Source organism: Pezoporus flaviventris, unplaced genomic scaffold (assembly GCF_033815535.1).
Source record: "Pezoporus flaviventris isolate CSIRO_AGI_PZ_B2104156 unplaced genomic scaffold, CSIRO_AGI_Pfla_v1 ptg000036l, whole genome shotgun sequence".
NCBI classification, from domain to species: Eukaryota; Metazoa; Chordata; class Aves; order Psittaciformes; family Psittacidae; genus Pezoporus; species Pezoporus flaviventris.
In genome coordinates this window covers 7,284,539-7,295,864 of record NW_026892584.1, presented here as the reverse complement: position 1 = coordinate 7,295,864, position 11,326 = coordinate 7,284,539, and the positions used below count along the sequence as shown (strand labels likewise).

Sequence of the window (11,326 nt, the reverse complement as noted above, 5' to 3'; positions counted from 1 at the left end):
TGGTGTCCCAGACTGCGGACCAATATGGTCGCCTCCAGAAAGAGAGCTTGCAGTAAGAAGACTGCAGCAACTCAGACAGAGACCCCGTCCCAAACCGTGGCTGTTCAGGTCTCTGGGTGCAGGGAGTGCCAGAGCCTGCTGCTGCCGCGGGAGGGAGGACAGAGTTCCACCTGCGTGAGGTGTGAGCAGGTAGAAGATCTGCTTAGCCTGGTGGCAAAACTTAAGGAGGAGGTTGAGAAGCTGAGGACCATCAGGGAGTGTGAAAGGGAGATCGACTGGTGGAGTAACTCCCTGGCGTGCCAGTTGGAACGGTTCCAGGGAGATACGCCCCAAAAGGGGGAGGACCCCCTGCCCTCTCAGACAGAGGGGAATGGCCCGAGACAGCCCCTGCCCTGTAGCTGTTGCGCAGAGGTAGGGGACCAAAAAGACGACGAGGGTTGGAAGCGAGTTCCAGTTCGGCGTCGTGGGAAACCCTCCTCCCTTCCTGCCCTGCTTCCCCAGGTGTCCCTCCGTAATAGGTTTGAGGCCCTGGATCTTGAAGGAGAGGTAGGTGAGAATGTGGGGCAAGGCCAGCCTGCAAGGCCAGCCTACAAGGCCACATAGGAAAAGGCGGTCGACTTTGCACCTCAAGACTGCCTCTGATAAGAAAGAAAGAAGGGTCATTGTAGTAGGCGATTCCCTTCTGAGAGGAACAGAGGGCCCAATATGCAGAGTTGACACTCATCATAGGGAAGCGTGTAGTCTGCCTGGAGCCTGGATCAGGGATATCCCCAGGGCGCTCCCAAACCTGGTGCACCCGACAGACTACTACCCACTGCTGGTCTTCCAGACAGGTGGGGGGGAAGCTGCTTCCTGCAGTCTGAGGGGGATGAAGAAAGACGACAGGGCCTTGGGGCGGATGGTGAAAGAGTCTGGGGCTCAAGTGATCTTCTCCTCACTCCTTCCATCTTCCACTGATGATGTGGGATGGAATGGGAAGATTCAGTCCATAAACGATTGGCTTCGAGACTGGTGCTACAGGCAGGGCTTTGGATTCTTTGATAACAGCTGGTTTTATAGGGCACCAGTCTGGACAATGACAAGTGGGAAAGGTTTATCTCACAGAGGCAAAAGGATGCTGGGGCACGAATTAGCAGGGCTCATTTGGAGAGCTTTAAACTAGATTCGAAGGGGGATGGGCTTGTAGCTGGGCTTGCCCCAGTGGGGCAGCGCTCCAGAATTGATGAAGACTGGGAGGCCTCCTATAATCCTAGGGTGAAATCGGTGTGCTCAGCTCGCTCCCTGGAATGTCTGTACACCAATGCGCGCAGCATGGGAAATAAGCAGGAGGAGTTGGAAACCTGTGTTAAGTCAGGAGACTATGATCTGGTGGCAATTACAGAGACGTGGTGGGACAGCTCACATGACTGGAATATAGTCATGGAGGGCTATGTCCTTTTCAGGAAAGACAGGCCAGCCAGGAGGGGTGGTGGGGTTGCTCTTTATGTGCGGGAGCAACTACAATGCACCGAGTTCTGTCCAGGGACAGATGACGAGCGAGTTGAGAGTCTGTGGGTGAGAATTAAGGGGCAGGCTGGCAGGGGCGATACTGCTGTGGGTGTCTGTTACAGACCCCCAGATCAGGGTGAGGAAGTTGATGAGGCCTTCTACAGGCAGCTGAGAGCGGCCTCACAGTCACAGGCCGTGGTCGTCGTGGGGGATTTTAACTTCCCTGATGTTTGCTGGAAGGACCACTCAGCAACCCAGCCACAGTCCAGGAGGTTCCTCCAGTGTATGGATGATAACTTCCTCCTGCAAATGGTGGATGAGCCAACCAGGAGAGGAGCGCTGCTGGATCTCATCCTCACTAACAAGGAGGGTCTGGTCGAAGCAGTAAGGGTTGAGGGCTGCCTTGGTTGCAGCGACCACGAGATGGTGGAATTCAGGATCTTGTGTGGTAGGATCAGTAGAATACCAAGTAGAATTGCAACCTGTTTGCTGATGACACTAAGCTGGGAGGAGTGGCTGACACGCTAGAAGGCTGTGCTGCCATCCAGCGAGACCTGGACAGGCTGGAGAGTTGGGCAGGGAAAACTTGATGAAATATAACAAGGGAAAGTGTAGAGTCCTGCATCTGGGCAGGAACAACCCCAGGTTCCAGTATAGGTTGGGGACTGACCTGTTAGAGAGCAGTGTAGGGGAGAGGGACCTGGGGGTCCTAGTGGACGACAGGATGACCATGAGCCAACACTGTGCCCTTGTGGCCAAGAAGGCCAATGGCATCCTGGGGTGTATTAGAAGGGGGGTGGTTAGTAGGTCGAGAGAGGTCCTCCTTCCCCTCTACTCTGCCCTGGTGAGACCGCATCTGGAATATTGTGTCCAGTTCCGGGCCCCTCAGTTCAAGAAGGACAGGGAGCTGCTGGAGACGGTCCAGCGCAGGGCAACTAAGATGATTAAGGGAGTGGAGCATCTCCCTTATGAGGAAAGACTGAGGGAGCTGGGTCTCTATAGTTTGGAGGAGAGGAGACTGAGGGGTGACCTTATTAGTGTCTATAAATATATAAAGGGGGAGTGTCACAAGGATGGAGCCAGGCTCTACTCAGTGGCAAACAATGATAGGACAAGGGGTAATGGGTACAAACTGGAACACAAGAGGTTCCACTTAAACTTGAGAAGAAACTTCTTCTCAATGAGGGTGACGGAACACTGGAACAGGCTGCCCAGGGAGGTTGTGGAGTCTCCTTCCCTGGAGACATTCAAAACTCGCCTGGACACATTCCTGTGTAACATTATCTAGGTGTTCCTGCTCCGGCAGGGGGATTGGACTAGATGATCTTTTGAGGTCCCTTCCAATCTCTAGCATACTGTGATACTGTGATTTGCACGCAGCTTAAAAAAAACAACCCCCCCACTAATCATTAAAGAAAACACACACTGACAAACATCTAAAACCATCAAAACTATGGTCATGATAATGCTGCCTTGTAAACAAGAAGATAAACACTTGTACATGACTGATCTGTATTGTTTTGGCTAACTGAATACTAACTTGGGTTTGATGCCCCTCACGCATACTGCACCAACAATGTATTTTCTGCCAGCTTTCAGCATGCTTAGAATGGCAGTGAACTATAGTGGAAAGGTAAGTACACTAGAAACCATACTTCCCCTTATTAAAAGCTAATTCCAAAATATATTTACTCCTGGGGTAGAAGTTTGGGGTTTATTTAAGAGCTGACAAGTTTGGGTAATATTATTACGAACAACACTTTAAAAAAATTTCTTCCACTTCTTCACAGTCAGCCAAAGCAATTGACAAGTTTCCAGTGGCTCTGCAATTCCTTTTATTATGTTCACTGCCATAAAATTAAAAAGAAAAAATTAAATATTAGTGTTTGCACCTCTAGCTTTTTCTTGTTTCAATAATAACCTGCTTCCCCTAAGGCTCTGAGCAACACAGTTTTGTGGTGCAGGATTGCTATCTCTTCACATCATGGAAAAGTATGTACAGGTCCTCACCTTTTTTCGTATTTGCCCTTGCTTTCATAGTGCTATGGCCCTCTGTCCTTTACAGGCATATTTATTTGGTGAGTGTATGGCATTGGTGTGCTGCTGGAGACCTTAATGAGAAAAGACAGAGAAGATACAGCTGGATCTCAGGATATGAAAGTAACTATTTCTTCCTAAGGGGGAAAAAAGAAAAAAAAAAGAAACAACAAAAAAAACTCAAGCAAAGCAAAAAACACATATCAAAAATTTCATCCAGCCTTCCTCCAACAAGGACAATGTAAAAACCAGCACCAAGGTACCTAGAATCTCATTTAAATCTTAGGTTTGTGATCTGATGTGGATCATTAGACTGAAGAAATCCCTTTGGATGACAGAAAAAAAAATGCATGACTTTGTTAAACTGAAAAGGATTAATAGCTTTCAGAAGTGTCGTGGTTACTGAGCCACTCAGCTGCTTGCTTGCTCCCCCCCTTCTTTCCCCACCCCTCCTGGAGGAGAATTGAACCAGGACAATAACCAGGACAAGAAGAAATGGATTCTATGGCCAACATACAATTACATGAAGCTACCTCAGGTGTTAATAGCTTGCCTGAGCATTTAGGCTTTAAAGACAGAAAAGGTCCATGAACATTTTCTAGCTTCTTATTGAATATGAACCTTGAATTGCAAGTATTCATCCCAATAACTGTGCTTAGGCATTTTATCCTGAGGAAGATTAAGTGGTTGGGTGCTGTAGTAGGGTACAAAAAAGACAACCAGCCACCTGGGGCCAGACACATCACAGTGAGAGCTAAAGCTGTTACTGAGATACCCAAGCAACCTCAGCATATGTCCTCCACTGTGCAAAGGAACATGGGGGAAAATTCCTGAAACCAGGCAAAAAGTGCTTCTGAGCTCCAAAACTGGCATTTGAGCCTAACCCAAACAGATTAGGCAGGTGCCAGTGGTTCACCATGAGAGTACAGTACACTCACTTGCAGCCAATCCCAGATACTTCAGAGGAAAAGGGAAAAAAGCACTAGACTATCTCTGCGCGACCTCAGATTTGCACGCCAGGTCTGAACATCTTTCCTTTGCCCATAAAGGCACTGGAACTTTCCTTCTGAACCAGTTTATATCCTCTACAAAGTCTCCTTTGTACACTGATTTACCAGGGCTGAAATGTTCCCCAAGGAGTAAAACCATAGCTGTGAATGGTATAGAAGCATTACCACTGGACGGCCTTACTGGCTACGTCTGCATCTGGTTGAGCATGCTTCTCTTTTTGCTATTACACCTGTGGCAGAGACAGACATCATGAGAGCCTTAACCTCTACTTTGCACAGTGAGGTGATCTTCATCTGATGAAGCAGATTTTTGAGTCCAGCTGTGGAGCACAAAACAAATCCAAACAAATATCTGACTCAGCTACTAAACTGAAACAGCAGCAGCTTTGAGGAAGTTGGTAGCACCACTTAGAAGTCCATGGATTGCTGCCAGCTACCCTCTTCTCCACTCACTCTAATTAATTATCCCTGATCCCAAAATAGACACTGCCTCAGAATTGCTTAAAAGAAACGTACATTTCCATACCTCCTTTTCCTCTTCCTTTTTAATTCATATTTTTGACCTTAGGCAAAAATCTAAGTTTCATCTGAACTGCATTCTGTATAAAGACTTCTAGTCTCAAAACCCACACGGTGACATTTGTCTCTATGATTTTATTAAATGTAGCTGTGACTTATTTTTCTAGCAAAAGTCTTGCTAAGTGGTGTCTTTTGGGGGTTTTTTGACCTACAGGTTTATGAATATACATATAAAAGGCAGCTAGTCTGCCTGTTCTGAACTTCTGACTCAGATGCTAGTATTTATAGCTAAAAGGACTGTAGCGGATCAACGGGGCACCTGATCTGCCATGATACTGGTTTAGTACCAAGTGTTTCCATAAGTGGGTTCAAATGAAAAATCAGTTTCTCAATGCAAGTGTATCTAAAATACTTTTTTTAATTTTGCGTAAATTCAGAAATGATACAATATTGAAGTGTTGTTCTTTTCTCTTTTTTTCTCTTTTTTTTTTTAAACATACGGTACAATCAGGTTATTTCAGTGTTTTACATCAAGGCACAGCACACTGTATAACACACATATGCCTTGCCAGGCAGCAGTTTTAGTATAATCCCCGAGTTGTGGCAGTAGTGCCAGGATAAGTAGCATGGATCACATAAGCTGGAAGATAAATAAATAATAGATGCCGTCACACTTTATTTGAAATAGAGTTGCATATAAAAAGAATATACAATAATTTAATAACTAGATTCTCTTGTACTATATATAACAGAAGTGTTTTCATTTGTAATAAATTAAGTATTTTCAATATTAGGATGCAAAATTAATCTTATTTTTCTCTTTCTTGATTTATGGAGAGGAGTTGCTTTCATTAAAAATTAAAGTTGAATTTTCAGTTTTCATGGCAATCTGAAAGAAAGAAAACCAGAGTTACTGGTAAGTTGATAGTGAAATGTTACAGTAAAATAAAGCAAATAGTTCTAACCAAACTGCTGCCTTTAGTTAAAGGACTATGCAGCTAATTATCTAAGCAGAACGTCTACAAAAGCTCTTCACAGTCTAAACACACTACCGTTATATTTGCACCATCTTTTCTATGCTGTTACTTGCCCGGCTTTCTCAGAGATTGTCACCATAGGTCTGTTATTCTTCCAGGAAAACTAAAATTCCCATAATACCACAGGTTGCCTGCACTGCAGATTCTGTTTATTGCAATGTATTTACCATATCCACATTAACATTCAGCTTCCTATATTTGAACGCTTCTTCTTCGCCTGCCAAAGGCCTTGGATCCCACGTTGGTTGGTACAAAGTTGTTCTTGCCCACTCCTCCTGACCTGCTCAGGAAGTCTGCCAGGCGGTGGGTCACACAGGTTGCTGTGTTGCATGCCCTCTTCTGTGCTGTCACACTGCTTTTCAAAAGGAAAATAACAAGTTAATTCCCAAAGTATCTACCCAGCACACAATGAAACATCAGTGAGGGATGCTATGCCTATGAAAGATTCTTCTACAGATAAAAAAGCAGGCTTGCTGTGCAGCAGGCACTTGTACTTTTTGTTTGAGCAGCTTACAAATTCTAAAAGATGTACATTTATGCTTTTCTAAGTGTCATGCTCAGTTTACAAAAGGTGGCTGAGCCCTTTGTTTCTTGGGCACCTGGGCTGAAGACTAAACCAAGCCAGATTTTTAGCAACACCTGAGCCATTGCCTGCCTCCATCATGACCATGATGGTGATGAGAGGTACTGAGGAGGTCCAGGTTTGAACCATTTAACCAATCCCCATTCCCTCCAAAAGCTCAGATCTGTGCTGTGCTTGTAGCGCTGCTGAAGGACTGTAATGTCCCACTTCAACACCTAGGCTACATAGCAGCCAGAAAACACATGAAACCCTAGCACAGGAACTGCATTAGTGACTCTGGTAGTGCTGTACAGAATTGACCAGTTCCTTCCAGAGCTGAACCACACATAAATATGCTTTTTCCCATGTTCCCAGGGAATCTAGGAACCCCTCTTTCCTGGAGTTAGACCTGTCTGCTACAGCATTTCACAATGCTTGAATAATTTTTTCCTAAAGCAACTAGCCTCTTCTCAGATAAGCATTAAATGACAGTTTTGTTAATGTTAACAACAAATACTCTTTGTAACATCAATGCCAATTTTTTGGAACAGGCCTCTGATTAAAAGATAAATTCAGTGCTGCAACAGAAGAATTGTAAATAAATGTGATTTTGTCTCTTATGATTCACCTAAATTGATATTGATACAAATACTATAAAGATACCCAAGTTTAAATTATACTAGTGTAAAGACCTATTGTAAAGTAAGAAGGAAAAAGGGAAATAACACAAAATTCTTACCTGGAAGTGTTCAGTACCCAGTTTTAAAACTGGTTTACATTTCTAGTTTGCTTGAACAAATCTGTATGAGCCTTTCCTGATTCCTTTACTTCTCAGGATCCTTGCTAACAGTATTACACACATGTCTGATTACATTAGAACCTTCAAATGTATGTGCATAATTTCAATTTCTAAGTTCTTCTAGACTGTCCAGAATTAGTAGCATTGCCTCTCTTGAGCACTTAAACAAGAACTTGTATGTTTTTTCTAGCCTTACCTAGACATCTCACATTCTAAAACAAGTTATTAAACCAAGCAGATCTAATCCTTATAGAAAAATAGGTTTATTGAACAAATGCATGGGCAAGCACAAAAGAAGAGCCTACTTGTACATTTAGCAGCCAGAAATGAAAAGCCTTGTTTAGATTATTTTCTTTTAATCAGAGTCTAAGAAAATCATTTGAAATGTCAAGGAAGTGCTGTTCATTTTTATTAATTTTTTTTCCCCTTAGATTGGTATGCATGTTACGTTCCCTGTCTTCCTAACATTAGGTCCACCTCAAACATTCTCCATCAAAAACAGAACCAAAAGAACATAGCAAAGTTAGCAATCAAAGTTAGATCCACATGCATCAGGTTAAAAAAGGGAAAAGGGGAGAAATAAGCATGTCTAGTTGTCTCCCAGGGGTTCCCCATATTTTGCATAGCGTTCGTGTTCCACGTCACTCAGCACATTTCGTTTCTTGCCAGGAGTTCCAGCCCCGACGTCAGTGCGAGGATAAGTTTGCAATTTGTGCAATTCTTGAGACAATTTGCCCAGCACACAAGTACTCAGACTGGCACAGCGTTTGGAAATAGGTCTATCCAGGCTGCAGGGGGAAAAAAAAACATGCCCAAAGGAAGAGAAACCTCAAACATGCACATTCATGCATTTCTTCCCTAGAGAAATACATACATACAGTTAGTAAACTTAAAATAAAAACAAAAAATAAACCCTCCACATCACATTCCATGCAAGGAAAGTTCATACAAATGCAGTCTGAAGAAAAACGCTGTCTTTCAATGAATTCAACTTTGTTGAAAAGCAAGTTCATTAGCCTTTTGGATGCTCACAGTCAGAGGTCAGTTTTACTTCCCATGTATTCAGCATGCTGTTCAGCCTCTCATACATCACCATCATGCTTTGCAATACAAATCCTGCTAGGATAACGCAAATGCTCTTGCATGCCTTTGGTCTACAGGGGAGAGCAGCGCTGCGTGCACTGGGAGGAACACATCCCCCCTGCCAGGGACTTACCATGCCTTACAACAGCATGCACTTTTGCGACAGAGAATCCAAGAGTGACTGAATGGCCCCTAGCACTCCCACTAGGAAGACGTACCTTTTGCTGTCATATTTTAACATAACCCTCTCATTCAAGCTCAAGTCGCCCTCCACTATCAGTTGTAAAAGACAGGCAGACATAGGTTAACTGGATGGAAGCCGTTCTCCTGATACCAACGTTAAGATGTCTCTGCAGTATCATCCTTTACCAGTTAGGTGACCACTGTTAGCCACAACCCCAAAAAAAAAAGAAAAAAAATCCTGACCTGCAGACCATCTGCTCAGATTGCTCTTGCTAAGTACAAACCATATAACATTCTCCACTGCCCTTCTTCTGCCTCAGGACTGCAGTCCTTACCTGTTCCCTTCAGAGGCTTGCTCCAGCTCTTCTGCTGTCATTTGTATGAACTCTTTCACCAGTGCATTTAATAATCTCCGAGCTTCGTAATCACTGAGCGTCACTCGATCTGTTATGGACTCCAAGCCAGGTCTAAGCAGAGGCAAACAAAACAGGGTGAATAAAACCCAGATTGCTGCAGAGAACCACACACAGGAGAGAGGGGTTTGTCACACAGTATTGCATGTCATTGACAGTGTCTTTCACAGGTGTGAATATGGAAAGCATCCTCATGCACAGTATCAGATGTTTTATATATTAAAAAAAGCCACAGTGCCAAAAATGTCATCAAAGAAGCCAGCTCTCTCTTTCACTGAAGTCTATACCCCTCTTAGGTGTCTAAAGAACGTCAAGTATTTTCATACCATTCAGATACAGCGACAGGACCAGCTTCTTACCTGACTGGGGCTGCCTGGAAGCTATCCATCTGGCACACCACCAAGGCATAAACAGCAAGGAAAGATGAAATCTTCAGCACAACCATGATTTCCTCTCTACAAGAAAGAGGTACATCAAGAAATGGCTGTTTTCCAACCCTCTCAGTCCTGCAAGTTCCACCAAAGAGGTCATCACTTCTTAGCCATGAGTAACACAAATATTAACAGCCTTTTTTTAGTATTCTTAAATATTACCTTTCCATTTCTTTTGAATAGTGCTATTACCAGTCAAAAGTAATCATTTGGGTTTTGGTCAAAACCAAAAACTTTGGTTTTCTCAAAAAGATTAAGATAACTTAGCACTATTACAGGGGATATAAATGCAGCTTTCCAGACCTGCGGTTCTGTACAGCCATCTGCATTCAACTTACTACAGACTTTCCCTCAAACCGATGGAAAACACGTTTCTCTGATTAACTCTTGCATACAATGTCATAGTGCATCTGACATGAACAGGTATAGCGTTGGGACACAAGTCACATCAGAAAATAAAGAAATTGTCAGTATTTAATATTTTTAAGAATGAAGTGCCACTGCCAGCACCTTACCTGAACTGCTTGCTTCCTGGCAAGGAATATCCCAGTTCAGATTATACTATGAGAATTACATAGTTTAATTTCAATAGCTATTTCTACTCTGAGGCCAAAACCAGAATAAGTTAAAATCTAGTCACAAGTACAAAACCTATACAAAAAGAAAAAAAAATATCTGCTTTGAGATACACCTCTTTATCTCACAGCATCAATGTCTTAGACTCTGATCTAACACAGATCCTTAAGTACCAATCACACCAGGTTCCAACCCTCGACAGGGCTCACCGGCACGAGGCCCCTCCCGAAGGACGCCCTGCTTTCCCACGCGTCCCCCGCGAGGAGCACCCGGTCGGGCACCGGGGTTAGCTCTGTACGGCGAACCGCCCGCCCACCCAGAGGGACACCCCACGCCGTGTCGGCTGGAAGAAGGAACAGAGAGACCGAGGACCAACTTTGTCCCACGCTCCTTGCACACGCGTGCACAAACACACGAATGAAGAAGGCATTACGGCCGCGGGCAAAGCTCCGCATCCTGGGAGGGAAATAGAACGGGACTTACGCTACCTGCCGCAGGCAGGGAAGCGGTGCGGTGCGTTGCTTACCGGCGGGGCGGAGCGTGGCGGAGTAGGAGGCCGGTTGAACCGCGGATCCGCCGTACCACTCTGCGCCCGCCCGCTCCGCTTTATACCTGCCGCCGCTGCAGCTTGCGTGGGCGCCCGCGCGGGGCCGCCAGCCAATCACCGCCTCGGCCGCCCGACGCCAAAGCCCGGTTCGGTAATGACGTCATGCTCCGCTCCACGAAGGTCCCATTCACAAAAACACCCCGTCGGGGGGGGGGGAGGCACTGCGGAGGAGACTGGGGGGCCATTCAGGACGCAGGGCTGCGGCCCGGCCCCGCTCCCCGCGGGATCGCTCACGCGTGGCGACCTCTGCAGCAGAGGGACTGCATTGCAGAGCGGGTGCGCTCCCTCCCCGGGATTCCCCCATACCCCGCCCGCCCAGCAGCGACTTCAGCGGGGAACCCGGTCGCACCCACCCGCCCCGACAGCAGCTGCGCTTGGGCGGGCTGGGGTCCCGCGGGAACCGGGTCCGGGCAGGATGTGCTGCCGACGGGGACACCGCACAGGAAGGGCTCCCGGCAGCCGCCTCCCCGGGGCTGGCGGAGCAGCTCTGAGTCCTGCCTGAGGGGCGCACCCCGGGCTCCCCGCTTCTCCGCCAGGCTCGCGGCCGGCATTCCGCCACTCCGCCCGGAGCAGGGACCCCT

General features: G+C 45.9%; 1 protein-coding gene across 1 annotated transcript; it reads right to left on the bottom strand.

Moving 5' to 3' along the window:
• Positions 1-7,696: 7,696 nt before the first annotated feature.
• CALCA (calcitonin related polypeptide alpha) lies at positions 7,697-10,810 on the bottom strand. The gene is made up of 4 exons (XM_061462995.1): positions 10,665-10,810; positions 9,491-9,586; positions 9,054-9,185; positions 7,697-8,240 (listed from the first exon to the last, which is right to left on the bottom strand). Exons 2-4 carry the CDS (start codon positions 9,574-9,576, stop codon positions 8,042-8,044), a joined length of 417 nt encoding a protein of 138 aa, XP_061318979.1. The 5' UTR covers positions 9,577-9,586; positions 10,665-10,810; the 3' UTR covers positions 7,697-8,041.
• Between the last annotated feature and the right edge of the window lie 516 nt (positions 10,811-11,326).

Excerpts from the sequence above, each read along its gene's own strand:
- CALCA (XM_061462995.1), bottom strand. The coding sequence starts at position 9,576 with ATGGTTGTGCTGAAGATTTCATCTTTCCTTGCTGTTTATGCCTTGGTG. Across the intron at positions 9,186-9,490 it reads TTCCAGGCAGCCCCAGTCAG|ACCTGGCTTGGAGTCCATAA; the intron begins GTAAGAAGCTGG and ends GCCTCTGCTTAG. Across the intron at positions 8,241-9,053 it reads CAAGCCTCTGAAGGGAACAG|CCTGGATAGACCTATTTCCA; the intron begins GTAAGGACTGCA and ends TTCCCCCTGCAG.